Genomic DNA, 14,775 nt, shown 5'->3' with positions numbered 1-14,775 from the left:
GTTGTTGAAGTTACTGGCATAAAGTTGTTCTTCATATTTTCCTTATTATCCTTTTAATAAGAAGTATAGTAGGGTTTCTAGGTGGGAATTCCCACCTGTTCTCAGGAATTTTTCACTTTTCCGTTCCTGAATCCCCAGAAAAGTTGGTCAGGAAATCGGGAAAATCAGCTCCTTGAACCCAGGTGGTTGGTAATATCGGCCGTCACTTTGTGGAAACGATTCATTGTGGAAAACAGAAAACAGTTTATATCTCGGGATTCAGGAACGGAAAGTGAAAAAAACTCCTGAGAACAGGTGGAATTCCTGCCTGGAAACCCTAATGTAGTGATGTACCCTTTCTCATTCTTGCTACTGGTAATTCAAGTCTTTTCTTTTTATCCAGACGAGTCTGGCCAGAGATTTATCAATTTTATCTATTTTCTCAAAGAATCAGCTTTGGATTCACTGACTTCTCCTATTGTGTATTTTCTAATTCATTGATTTCTGAATTTACTTTCATTGTACCTTTCTTCTGGAATTTTTGGGCTTAATTTGCTCATTTTCTAATTTTGTAAGGTAAAAGTTTAGATACCTGATTCAAATGCTTTTTTGCTAATATAAGCATTTAAAGCTATATATTTCCATCTTAGCCTTGCTTTAGCTTCATCACACAAATTGTGATGTTACATTTCCAGTTAGTTCAAGTATATTCTATTTTGCCTTTCTTCTCTGATCCATGGGTTATTTAATAATGTATTGTTTAATTTTCAAACATTGGAGGATTTTCCAGATATCTTTGTATTACTGATTTCTAATTTAATTCCATTACGGTCATAAAACACATTTTAAATAATTTCTATTCTTTTAAATTTATTAAGGCTTGTTTAATGGCCCAGAAAATGGTCTATAGTGGTAAATGCTTCGCTGTTGGGTAAAGTGTTTCACAAATGTCAATTAGGTCAAAATGGTTGATAGTGTTTTTCAAGGGTTCTATATCCCCACTGATTTTTGTTCTAGTTCTTCTATCAATTATTCAGAGTGGGCAACTGAGATCGATAAGCACACTTCTGCATTTGTCTACTTCTCCTTTCAGTCTCATTAATTTTTGCTTCAAGTACTTTGAAGCGCTGTTATTAGGTGCCTATTAATTTAAAATTGTATGTCCTCTTAATGAATAACCTCCTTTATTATTATGCAATGTTCCTCTTTAATCCCCCTAAATATACCTTGCTCTGAAATCCCCGTTTATGTTAATGTAGTCACTCCAGCTTTCTTTTGATTATTGTTTGCAGGCTATATCTTTTTGCATTCTTTTACTTTTAACCTACCTGTGTCTTTAAATTTAAAGTAGGTTTCTGGTGGAAACCTAATTAATTTTATCTAACCTGACAGTCTTCTACTTGGAATGTATAAACCATTTACATTTAATGTGGTAGGAATATAAATGGATTTGAATCTCCTCTCTTGCTATTTGTTTTCTATTTGCCTCATCTGTTCCTTGGGAACCTATAATTATATCACTGAAAAGGACTTTAGGGTTAACCTAATCCAAGTACTTCATTTTACAAAGGAAAATTTGAGGCTCAGAAAGGTTGTGACACTGTTCAGTCACACAGCTAAAGCTAAATCTGACCATATAACCAACTAAACAAAAACTCAAGTCTTCTGACTCATTAATCCCTGATTTTGCCAATATACTATTCATAGATACCAATGTTAAAATGAGAATAAGTAACCTTGAGGAACCTTTCAAACTGATAGTGCCAATCTGCTAAAATGTGATTTACAACATCTCTTCTCTCTTCTATCCCCTCACCAATTCTACCCATAGAAAATAAAATACAGACACACACAATGTGTGTTTGTGTATATATCCTTACTTTTCACCTGTATTATTTTAACCTATGTTAATTAACATATGTATGTACTCGTACATACACACATACTCTGCCCATATATCTCCAACCAACATGAATTACAGTGAGAATAGAAGTGTATTTTCATATTTTTCTACTTAGGAAAAACCACCTGTTAAATAAGTTTCCAAACTAAAGATACTTTTCCATAATTTTAGCCTTTTATGAGGTTTTTTTAGAATCCCTTCAAAACCATATGAAACAAAGAAGGCAAGAGTCATCAACTGGAAGAGAAAAGGATCATGGGTTCTACCAAGAAAACTTCAATGGACAGAAGTCTCCATGGGATATACTTATGCAAAAATTTGTGAAACAGACAGCTGTGGGTAAACTGTTTGGGCCTAAAGTTTATAATAACTTCTGGCTTGCTCTGAATGCTTCATAAAATCAAAGTAATTTTCATTAATGACCGACTAAGTCTTACTTTGCTAACAAGAGCAGGAATGTTCATTGAATTTGTTGCAAATCCCATGCCATAGGCCATAGCAGCTTCTACTCCCAAGAAACTTGCCACAAGCTTCTCTAGTTCTTCATGCTTGTCCAGGTTCCCTGTGTGAAGAAGTTAATGAAGTCAATACCACCAAATCCCAAATTTAAGAACCTCTCATTACTTTATAAAAAGAAATCACAGTCCACATGTTACAGACTAAGGTAATGGTTCATAAAGAACACAACAGTTGAATAACGTAAGACTCAGCACCTGTGGTGGAATTTCTGTAGAGGGTTACCAACAAGAGCTCCCGTTCCTGCTCACACATGGGAGTTCCAGGTTTAGGCCGTAAGAAGCCTGGCAACACCTGCTTTTATACTTTGGAAGTAGCTGCCATGTAAAAGTCTCATTAGCCTGTTGTAAAGATAGACCATGTGGAGAGAGAGAGAGAGAGGAGCTCTGGAGAATAAAAGACTAAGGGGGGTGGGGGCCCACACCTCAGCTGATCCCACCACCCAGTGAGGAGCAGACACGTGAGTGAAGCCATCCTGGATACTCCCTCCTCAGTGATAATGCCCCATATGCAGGGGAGTCAACAACACGCCCTTCCCAAATTGCAGAATCACAAGCCAATAATGTATGTTTCTGTTTTAAGTCACTAAGTTTTGGGATGGTTTGTTATGCAGCAAATGACAAGTTAAATAGCACCCTCCCTCACTTTGATCTGACTGGTAAGTTTGCACTGTGATTTTACATCAGTACCCAAATCCGTAAGTGTCGAACCACACTGATCAGTGATACTGGCTACACGCAAAGAGAAATGATGCTCAGTAAGAAGACTGCTGAACTTGGATGCCCTGTGTCCTTAAAGCTTAATCAAATCATTTAACTTCTCTGGGCCTCAGTTTCTCATCTGTTAAATACCAATAATGATATTTGCTCTGTCTGCCTCATGACATTTTGTGAGGAGACAATATGTTCAAGCACTTTATAAAACATAAAGTACCATAAAGATGTAAGTATGATTACTGTATGTTATCAGTGCTCCCCTAACCACAGCACTGGGGACGCTGAGTGAGAACAGCCTAACTGTACTTGCCAATCTCCAGACCTGTGAGAAATAACAATAAATTGTTGTTTTAATCCACCAAGTTTGGGTGTGATTCACAGTAATAAATATCCAGAAAGATGCCTTATAACATCTATGGTTTCAGTTGTCTGGAACAAAATGGAAGAATTTGGAATCTTCCTATGAACTAAAATAAATTAAATCTGTCTCTAAATCTGTTAACCTTTACATTTTATAGACTTGTATTCATAATAAGAATTAGCGTTTATTCAGTGTTTACCATGTTACGAGAACTTCACATGAATTGGCTTATTTAATTCTTGAAACAGGCCTATAAGGTAGGAATTATTATTAGCCCCAAATTACCAGTACGGAAACAGATTAACCCTCATTTGCTCATAGGCTCGATACTGGTAAATGGCACTCTTAACCACGATCATTTGCAAAAATCATTAAAATTACAAATGAACAAATACTTCTGGAACTTAACCAGATATATTCTGTCTGTATAACATAATGGAAAAGATAAATATGTCTCAAAATGTGTTAAAAGCATTACAAGCATCCATCACTGCAGAAAGGTAAAGCAATCTTTAGCTGATCTAAACCACACGGCAAAGTAAGTACCTGGACACTTAACAGTCTAGTTCTCTATCAGCATCGCTCCCTCCTTAGCAAAGACAGGTAAGCAGGGGAGCTAACCCGGCCCGGCCTGCACTCACCGATTTCCTGCCGAGTGCTGCACACGCCAACTCCGTACTCCTCTAGGACCCTGGCGGCTGCTTCTTGACATGATCCAGTATTCCGTGCAAATCCAAGATAGTTGTAGGAACCCATATTTATAACACCTTTAATTGTATTCCCCGTGTACCTGTTTTCCAATAGCATGAGAGGTCATGAAACTCACGAGCAAGTCAGATACTTACATGTGATAATAAATGTACTGGTACAAAAGGAAGCACCATATACAGGAAGGAGAGAGAACATGCTCTAAATGAAAAGCAGCTCAAACTCACTACCAATAAGGGAAATGGGAGTTAAAACAAGATACCAATTTTCACTTACCACTAATGACAAACATTTAAAAACTGACCACATCTAGTATTGGCCAGGATAGTCTCATACAGTGTAGATAAGAATATCAGGCAGTACCGTTTTTTTGGAAGGCAGTTTGGCAGTACTTAGCCATTAAAAGACATACACACTCGGACTCGGCAATGCCCACACACATCTGAAAGGACATATGCATAAGGATCCTTTAAGAGTCACTACAATAGATTATGTCCCTTCTGCAGGCACACAAACCAGTGACATTCCACATAGTGGAAGCTCAGGCAGCCAGGGCCCCCAAGTAAGGACGATATGGTTCAGAGGCCCCACCAACCTAAAATAGACATGAAATGTGGACAAGAAATAAACTGCTGCTCCTTAATTCTGAGATCTGGGGGTATTTACAACAGGATGATGCCGCCCAACCTGCTACACACTGCATAGGTCTATACTATAGAATACTAACTGGCCACTACAAATAATGAGCTTGTGTGAATATACACAGGAAGGATGTTACCGATACAGTAGCAGGTAAAAAGCAAGATGTAATTTGTTTTCTAGAGTATGATTCCATTTTTGTACATCAAAAGCTACCTGTGTATAACCCTGGTAGCTATGCTACATACATACCACACAGAAAACACCTCACAGCATAACATTCAACGAATTGACAGCAATGGTTACCCCTGGAGAGTGAGGACTTGTGGGGGAGTAGATTTGCAGAAGGACAGAGGTTAGCTGTCATGGGGGACTTTCAGTTTATCTGTATTGTTTTATCCTTTTTTAATAATGACAGTGCAAGCATGTCATACTTGAACAATCTAAACCACAAAATAAAATGTTGACTATAAAAATTTTTCTAAACTATTCAATCCATTTAAGTAAAAACACTCCATAGAGCCTTGAATCATTTGAGAAATCAAAATATCCAGAAATAAATTCAGACGCTTGATGCTGGTAAGTAGCATAACAGAAAGGATCTTTTTTCTTTTCTTTCTTCTTTTTGGTCAAATTTTGTTTTCAACTATAACCCAACACAGTATCAAAGTAACAAAAATCTCAGTAACAATGAACAACATGCAAGGAAGCTAATCATGCTGCACTGTACTTTCAGCTTCTACTGCTATTTTGACAGAATGCTGTCAAATTTGCAATAGACTATTTTCTGAAGTGTGAAGAAATTCTTTTTTTGTTGTTGTTAAGAACTAGGTTCCCAAACAAGACTCACTTGAACGACCAGTTGTAATCGTGAGACTGCCTCTCCATGATGTCCACCCTGGCTCCAGGCACGCTACAGATGGGCCGATTCCAGTTGTCTCTAATCCGCATGTAGAGGTTCCTTGTATAGAAGTTTTCGAAATCCTGATACAATGACACAAAGTCCTGCCAACAAATGGGGAAATACCATAAATTTAATTGAGTTGCTTTTTAAAAATTTACAACTTCCCTTTTCATCTTGCAAGAGCACTTGAGAAAGAGAGGTCAATTATGCTGAATTAACTGATGTAGAAAATGTTTTGAAAGACATCAACTCTATTTTAAAACAACTCTTAGGTAAAAGTCACATAGCTTTGATGGCTGCATATAAGAAATGGTTACAAATAACTATCTGACTGATGAATGTAGAGCCAAAAAATTAAACTAATAAAGTAGGCCTCATAGAAATAAAAAAACTTAGTTGAACAATTCTGTCATGAAATATTTTTCCTTCCTAATAAACCCACAGAGACCGCTCTTTCGCTCACCCAATAAAATATGGATTGGGGGAAATGCCATAAAAACCCCTAGAACTCCAGTTTCAAACAAACAAACAAACAAATAATTCCAAATTTAGGATTCCATTCTCTGTATATTTTCAAGGACCAAAATGAAACAAATTCAAAGAAAAATGATAAACAAGAAACACTAAGATGTAGGTTATAGAAAAATACCTAGGTAATGGGTAAACCAACCAACCAAACAAACAAAAAACACTTGTACCACAGTTTTACTATAGTCAGCAATCCACTGAGCTTCTAGCCCTCAGATCCTGGCTTGGTGCCAATCTAAATCCATCTCCTAAGTAAGCTAATGAAAAACATTCAAAGGTTAAGCCTTATTCTATAAAAGATTTTCTTTGCTAAAGAAGACTCTACATAAAACTTGAAAATTAAAATTAACAGCCTTCTATGCCATTGGATTCTAAACTGCCTACTAAGTAAGCCTCATTCATAGTAGGTAAAACTTCCTTACAAAAAGCCTAGCCGAGTCAGAAAGCACTCTTAGGAATTTACAATACCTGATACTATCTCTCACATTTCTTTATAAGAAGACAGCCATAAATAACATGTCTATAACAACTGGAAATTTACTACTTAAGTAATATGTCCCTTTTGATAATATTCTCTTTCAACAAGAATACTGGATGAATGAAAACTGAAACTGAGAGATCCAAATTCTAATTAAGGACTTTCCTTTGACTCTTAAGCACCATGCATTTATTTTCTAACGTCTCCTTCAATCCTTAGTACTGTTTCAATAGGGTAAATAGTACTAACTCTTCCCTATCTCATTTCTTTATAACCTTTCAAAACACTGCACATTCATTTTAAATGTATTGACTCAAATACCTGAAAGAACTACTCCATCACAGACAAATTTTTATTAGCAACAAAGAGCAATATTTAAGAGTTTGGTCCCATCTACCAGAAAGGTTATCAAACCTCAAGACAGAAAAAAGGCCGCTGGCTAGAATGAGACAGAGCTTTGGGTAACCAGTGACAAAGCTGCCTGTGGTTAGGAGGGAAGGGATGGGTTCTTAGCTCCTAAACAGACACTGCTAAGGTCAGGGAGCGCCACCTCTCCTCATCCTTACAATGACAGGACAATTAAGTCCCTGAGATGCGAACAAACTCGCAGAGTGAAGCTGTCACTGGGAGGGATGTTAGACCAAAAGCAGGTGGGACAGAACAGAAGAGGCTTCCTTTTCCCCCCGGAGAAATTCCAGGATAGTGGCTTGGACTGCAGTTCGAAATTTTGGAAGAGAGATCTGAAGGGTGGATAACCAAACTCCCTGCAGCCTAGCAATGAAGTGAGAAAGGAGACAAGACAGAATCACTATTTGGGGTTCCAGTTGTAGGCAACAGGAATTTTGTTTCCAAAAATACCTCACACACTTTATGCTAGGACTAGGGTTAAACTACAGGACTTGTCTTTTCATTCATTCATTCAAGTATCTTTTACTGAACACGCAATAGACACCGGATTCTTTTGCTAGACACAGGATACAATAAAGAACAAGACAGCTTCCTCTGTCCAGCAATGACACCCCCACTACTCCTCCCCTCCTCCCCGCATCCCACTCCCATCCTCACCCCCCTCTTCTTCCTCCTCAGTTTAGTCACTGCAAAATGATTTTCGTCAGGGCCAACCGATGACTCATCTGCTCAGTCACTGAACAAACACTGAGCAGTACTTCCCAGGCACAGAGCCAGGCACTGGGGATAAAACGAGTAAGACAAACTCCGCCCTCACAAGGTTCTTAGTGCCGTGGAGAGGCACACACAGTCATAATGCAAGTAACACGTACAGCGAGTGCCTAACTGGTAGATGAGCAGCAATCACAGAGTCAGGGTCAAGCCTTACGGATGCGCTCTTCAGGGACATTTTTTCTGAAGCTCTTCACAAACCCCATTATATTAGGTTGGTGCAAAACTGCGGTTTAAAATGTTAAAAATAATTGCAAAAACCGCAATTACTTTTGCACCAACCTAATAGCACGATACAAAGTAAGTAGAGACAAACAATATGTAGGTGAGACTACATTCTGGATGGCTGAGCTTGAAGCACTCACCAGGTAAGTGACTTCTAGCTTCTAGCCCCAAAGACAAAAATTCAAATTCCCGGATTTGTTCATTAGGGATGGGTAAAGACCTTACCAAAAGTAGTATGGGGTCATCTCAATAACTAGCCAATAAATAGCCTTTATTTATGTTTAACCTATTAGATGTGAGTCTTCTAAAAAACATCCTATACTGTTTAAAATAAATAGGTACTATCTCATCTAGCGTCTGTGCAGGCCTAAAGATCACAGGGGGGCAGGATGGGTGCTACGGTGTTTCCCCCAAAACAAGACCTAGCCGGACCATCAGCTCTAATGCGTCTTTTGGAACAAAAAATTAATGTAAGACCCAGTCTTATATATTAATATTATTATATATAATATCTATGTTAACATTATTAATATTAATATATATTATATTAATATTATTATATATAATAATATATATGTTAATATAAGACCGGGTATTATATTACATTATATTATACCCGGTCTTTATTCTAATATACCCTTATGTTAAAATAAGACCGGATCTTATATTAATTTTTGCTCCAAAAGACGCATTAGAGCTGATGGTCCAGCTAGGTCTTATTTTTGGGGAAACATGGTACCACTCTCAGAAGGTGACTTTGGAACAATTGTGTATGTTTGTTACGAGCAATTCTGGCCAACACAGATGTCCAAATACTTTTATATGATGATAAAGATGATGAATAACCACACTCAGCAACAAGAGTTCCGAAGTGCTTTATGTATATTTTCTCTTAACTATACCTGTACCCTCTTACAGACGCTATGGCTCCTATTTTCAGAAAGGCAAAATGGCTCTCCCAGTTAGGGAAGTAGTCAGCAGCACAGCCAGGAACTGATCCTGGTCTTTTCACTCCAAAGGCTGAGCTCCTAACCCCAAATGCCATTCTGTGCTGCTGCTAAATCAAACCAACCTGAAATACCCTCTAAAGCACACACGCACTCACGTGTACACCTTGCACGCCCGCGTGCACACACACACAGCAGGAAGGCTAAGAGCCGTATTTCTAGATACCCTCCTGAGAGGGCTGTGGATGTGGTAGATTCTACCTTGAGAAGCACACAGACGTGGAGGGCAGAGGACTGTTTTGCACCAGTGTAGGAGCTCAGCTCTCAGGGGACTTCACGATGGCGGCACCAGCTGGATTCCACAGTCCACTGACCAAACGCCAGTTTTTGTGGGTGAGGAGTGGCTGTGACGGCAGCCACTGCAGTACTCACGGCAGGACCAATTTCCTAAATTGGGGTGGCTGCTTAGTTAAGGGAGGGAGGCCCGAACGTCACTGCTCCAGACCCTCCAGTATGTGCTAAGTGCCTAACTCCGTTTGCTTGAACAACGTCAGTCATTCTGGTTCACACCACTGAAACTTGACTGTTTCAAAAGCACATTCTCTGTGATTATTTTTGGGAAATAAATATTTAATCAGTTATTCTCCGTATTTTGTAGATTAAAAGAATAATACTTATCCAAGTCACCATTCAGTGATATAGATGAAACTACGACTCTAGCACTATTCCAAATTGGGCCGTATTTCTAATTCTGAAAAGAATTCTCAATACCAGTTCTAATGTAATAACTTTTATTTATTTCAAGAGTCTAGGGCACAAATCTCAATATATCAAAGGACAAAATTTCTCTCAAAAGTGAGCATTTGAGGCACATAACCACTGCTTTCACGTTCGGATGAAAAGCTTGGAAAACATGCTCAGAAATGTTTCAGTGCCTTCTCAACGGCAAAATGATTTAAAGTTCCACCCCTGACCTACTGTGCCTAGTGTGGGGGAGGGGGGGATGTAAAAATAAACTAACTCTAGCAGTCAGTATAAGTCTTTAAAGAACAAATCAGAATCATGAAATAGCTTTGCTCATTCTCACCGAGGCAATTGGATATCCACAAAGAAAAAAAAAGGCAACTTTGATCTAAACCTTACCTTTTATACAGAAATTAACTCAAAATTACTCAAAATCTTAAATGTAAAATATACAACAATAAGACCTTTAGAAAAACCTTCATACACTGCTAGTCGGAATGTAAAATGGTACAGCGGCAGTGGAAGACATTTTGGTAGTTTCTCAAAAAGGTAAACATGGAATTTCCATTACAACCCATTAATTCTATTTCTAGGCATATACCCCCCAAAATGGAACCCTGATATTTAAACAAGTACACAAATGTTCATAGCAGCACTATTCACAACAGCCAAAAGGTGGTAAAAATCCAACTGTCCCTCAATGGGTGAACGGATAAACAAAATGCAGTCCACCCACACGACAGAAGAGCATCCAACAATGAAAAGGAATGAAGCACTGACACATGCTCCAGGTGGACAAACTTCAAAGACAGTAAGGGAAAGAAGCCAGACACAGAAAGTCACATATCACATGATTCCATTTGTATGAAATATCAACACTACGAGTAGTTAAAACCGTAGAGACAGAAACAGGTTAGTGGGCCAGGGGAGGTGCTAAAGGGGAGGGACTGCATAGTGGGCAGGAGTCTCCTCAGGGGGTTGATGACATGTTCTGGAGCTAGATAGAGGAGATGGCTGCACCACAATGTAAAACTAAAAACGCCACTGAATTGTACACTTTAAAATGGTTAATTTTATGTTATGTAAATTCTACCTCTATAAAAACAGGAGCAAAAAGTAAACAAAAAAAATTCTCTATTGGAAATTTCTTAGTGGAGTAAGAAATAATTCAATCTCAAGTTCAGTCCATCCATACCTTTCCATTGTTAGTAGCAAAGCAAAAGGGTTCTATTATTTTCAGTGGTTCTGCCCCTCCTTCCATATTAGGCTCCAGGTATACATTAAAATATTCTACTTCAACCACTGGCAGGTAAGCTGGCAGTCCCCGATACGTAACATGTAGTGCTGCTGAGGACACAGGTCTGTATCGCATGCCATGAGCACAAGGAAATGAGCAGAAGCGTAAGTGGGCCTGGCACCCCGGCATCGACAATTTAGCTAGTCTTAATTACAACCTAGTGTTGTAACCCAGTGTATGTAACCAAAACTTGATTTCTTTATGAAAAATGCCACCCTCATTCTCCAACAAAAAGTGTACCTCTAAAGCCACTAACATTAGCAGAGGGAAAATGAGACATGAGCAAGTAAAGGTTCTTAGAAAAGACAACTTTTGGAAATGAAATGGGAATTATCAAATTTAACAATGGTTTGGAGCGATGACATGTACAAATCCTCCAATCAATAAATTATCTTTCTCCACAAGAGAATTCAGCTACTGAAAATCATATATCAAATGTTTCAGCCAGTTTAAAAACACAAACACAAGAAAACGAAACAAAAAACCCTGCCCGTCACAGGTTAGTGGAAATGAAGCAAGCACTACAGTAGGGTAGAGGAGTAAAAGCCGAAACGCAGTTGACTGCAGTGTGAGGGTCAGGCTACCAAAGCCGTGACTGCAAATCCAGAGTTTCCCAAATGTCAAGCTAAACTCCAGTCTATTGTACAAAGGGACTATGGCTCCTACGACAAAGAAGCTTTCCCTGAAAAGTTGAGTAATGGGAGCCATGTGTGGACATATACATCCATACAGAAAAGTGGCTGAATAAGCGTGTATAACACTCACTCTGCCTGTCAGCCATATGGAGTAAGTGAGGTACACGACCAAATCCTGAGGGAACGTTTCACTTTGAATTTGAGGTCAAGGGCCAGGGCTCCACTTTCCCAAAGCCCTGTTTTCGGCCATGCAAAAACAGGTACTAGTCACAAGGTAGGGAAGCAATTTCTTGAGAAGAATTAACAATTTCTATCACAATCTAAACTGAACTTACCATTGATATTATATAACTAAATTTCTTTAAAAAGCCATACTATGTCCAGATATATGCCCTTTCTTCTTTACCTTATTTTATTAGGTTGAATCCTATAAAATTGTCATTTTAGCAGTTCAAAAACGGTCAGATATTGGCAACTTCGCATGATTCAATGTAATACTTACTGATTAAAACAATGAAAATTGAAAAATATATTCACAAGCTTGGGAAAGAAAAATATTTTACACAAAGTACAAAAAGTACTATTCATAAAGGAAGACTGAACATTTGCTTACTTCAAAAGAACTTCTGTTCATCAAAAGACACTATACATAGACTGAAAAGATAAGCCACTAAATCGGAGAAGATCACTGCAAAATGTCTTCTAGAATAAAGATTCCCTACAAACTAAGAAAAAGAGAAACTCAACAGAAAAACAAGCAAAGGATGTGAATAGACACTCCACGGAACAGGTACTTCAAATGATCTTTAGCATCTGCAAAGGTGTTCAGCTTCCTAGGGCAACAGAGAAATGCAAACTCAAATCACAATGAGGTACTGGTCACACATGCAGTTGGATTAGCAAAAATTTTAAAGCTTGACAATAGTAAGTGTAGGTAAAGATGTGGAACAATAAGAATCCTCCAACACAGCTGGTAGGTGTATAAAACAGTACGATCACTTCGGGAAATAGTTTGGCACTATCTTGGTGAAACTGAAGACACGAATACTACATGACTCAATAATTCTAAGTCTGGAGAAACTCCTGTATACACGCCTAGGAAACCTTACCAGAATGTTTATAGCAGCTTTTATTAACACTGGCAAGAACTGGGGAAAAACTCAGTGTCTATCGATATCAGAGTAGATAAATAAATTGTGGTATACTCTTACAATGAGGTACGCACAGCGCAGACAAATGAAGTAGACGTACACAACACAGCTGAATCCCACGACGGGTAAACAAAGTAAGGCACAACACATATACCGTGTTTCCCCGAAAATAAGATGGGGTCTTACATATGTTAATTTTTGCTCCAAAAGATGCATTAGGGCTTATGTTCAGGGGATGTCATCCTGAAAAATCACGCTTGGGCTTATTTTCCGGTTAGGTCTTATTTTTTGGGGAAACACAGTATATATGTAACATAAATCCATTTAGATAAAGTTCAAAAACAGGCTTAACTAAATTTTGTTGTCTACAGATGCATATACAGGTGATAAAACCACGAGGAAAAGTCAGGACAATGGTCACCTCAGGGGACAGGGAGAAGGTATGACTGAGAAGGGGTCATGGGGGGAGTGGTTTCTGTGGTGATGGTAACGTGCTACTTTTCAGGGGGTAGTTTCATGGCTGCCTACTTAAATAAGCACTCATTATATCCACATTTACCTTTTATTAACCTTTCCAGATGTGTGTTATACATGTGTATACTGCTTATATATGTATCCAACAAAAAGGTTAAAAAATGTGTTCTAATTAAATAAATCTCATACTTTCTACACAGAAGAAAAAATATTTTCCATGACATACAATTTATTCTGAAAGTTTTATGCAACAGAGTCTGTTGAGCTGCCTGACTCAAGTAGGCATACCCCAATTTACTTAACCTGACATCGATGACAAGGAAACCTATCTGTTTGATGGCACTGATACTTATCTATCTGGAGAAGATCTGGGGGTCTCAGAACTCAGCCACCGGAACTGAAGGCTACATATCTGAAACTTTTTTTTAAAAAACACACAAATGCTGTTTGTAGGTTACTACAGCACTGCTGAAACACTTCAAGACATTTGATGACGATAAACATAATACTGCATACCAAAGGCAGGCTAGTGAAAAAAAGTCCAGTGTTTTGAAATTTTATTTTGGCAATATGTTTGCTAGAGAAGGAAATAACCTTATAAGATATATAGAGAAATGGCTGAAACATGACAAAATTGTTTCAAAACTTAAACTAAGAGAATTTTAAAATCCCAAATAACTCCCAGCTGAAGAAGTGTTGAAAATCATCATCTTATGGTTAAAAAGCATTCTACAGCTAGGAGTATTTATTTTATAAATCAACAATGCTGTCTTTACCTCCATTTAATGAAGAAAATTAGGTGAAATATCCGTGAAAGGTTATTAGACTTTAAAATCTTCGAACTATGATTAATTAAGAGCTTTCCTGCTGTTCATAAGTCATACTGTTTGTCCTGTTCTGTTTTTAATGCTATAGACAGGAAGCCACTTCCTTGCTGATTCTAGCTGTCCATGAAGGCATATGATGAGATTTCAAGATTAAAGACACTTGTTTTCCCTACATCTAAAATGCAGTTATCTACGTGTTTGTATGTGCGTATGTATTCACACACACACACACCTGACTACTTCAAAAGACTCAAAACTTTTCATTGTTATTATTACCACCACTCACAATACCATTCATATCTTAAACATTTACTGATTGCCGAATATGTGCCAAGCACTTTTCTAGGCACTGGGTTTTCAGTAATAAACAAAAAGATAACAATTGATACTAAATGCGAAAAATGTATAAAACATAAGGTATGTTAGATAGTGCAAAATGTTAATGGAAACAAACCAAACAAGGAAGGGTGATGTGAAATTCTGGAGTCAGGCTAAAATCTCGCTGGGGGGCCAAGGGAGAATAAAGAAGGAAAAGGACGTGAGAGAACGACCATTGGTACTAGC

At 38.1% G+C, this 14,775-nt stretch overlaps 1 protein-coding gene across 1 annotated transcript in view; it reads right to left on the bottom strand.

Annotated features, from left to right (window-relative positions):
- The window catches only part of SPTLC2 (serine palmitoyltransferase long chain base subunit 2), a 97,868-nt gene that overhangs the window by 55,815 nt on the left and 27,278 nt on the right, over positions 1-14,775 (bottom strand). The window contains exons 3-5 of the mRNA XM_074327144.1: positions 5,673-5,827; positions 4,117-4,265; positions 2,320-2,444 (exon numbers count right to left, since the gene is read on the bottom strand). Coding sequence (XP_074183245.1) covers positions 2,320-2,444; positions 4,117-4,265; positions 5,673-5,827 — 429 coding nt within the window. The remainder of the gene's footprint in view (positions 1-2,319; positions 2,445-4,116; positions 4,266-5,672; positions 5,828-14,775) is intronic.

Source organism: Rhinolophus sinicus, linkage group LG03 (genome assembly GCF_036562045.2).
Source record: "Rhinolophus sinicus isolate RSC01 linkage group LG03, ASM3656204v1, whole genome shotgun sequence".
NCBI classification, from domain to species: domain Eukaryota; kingdom Metazoa; phylum Chordata; class Mammalia; order Chiroptera; family Rhinolophidae; genus Rhinolophus; species Rhinolophus sinicus.
Note: the sequence above shows the minus strand (reverse complement) of the source record. Positions and strands in the feature narration are given on the sequence as shown.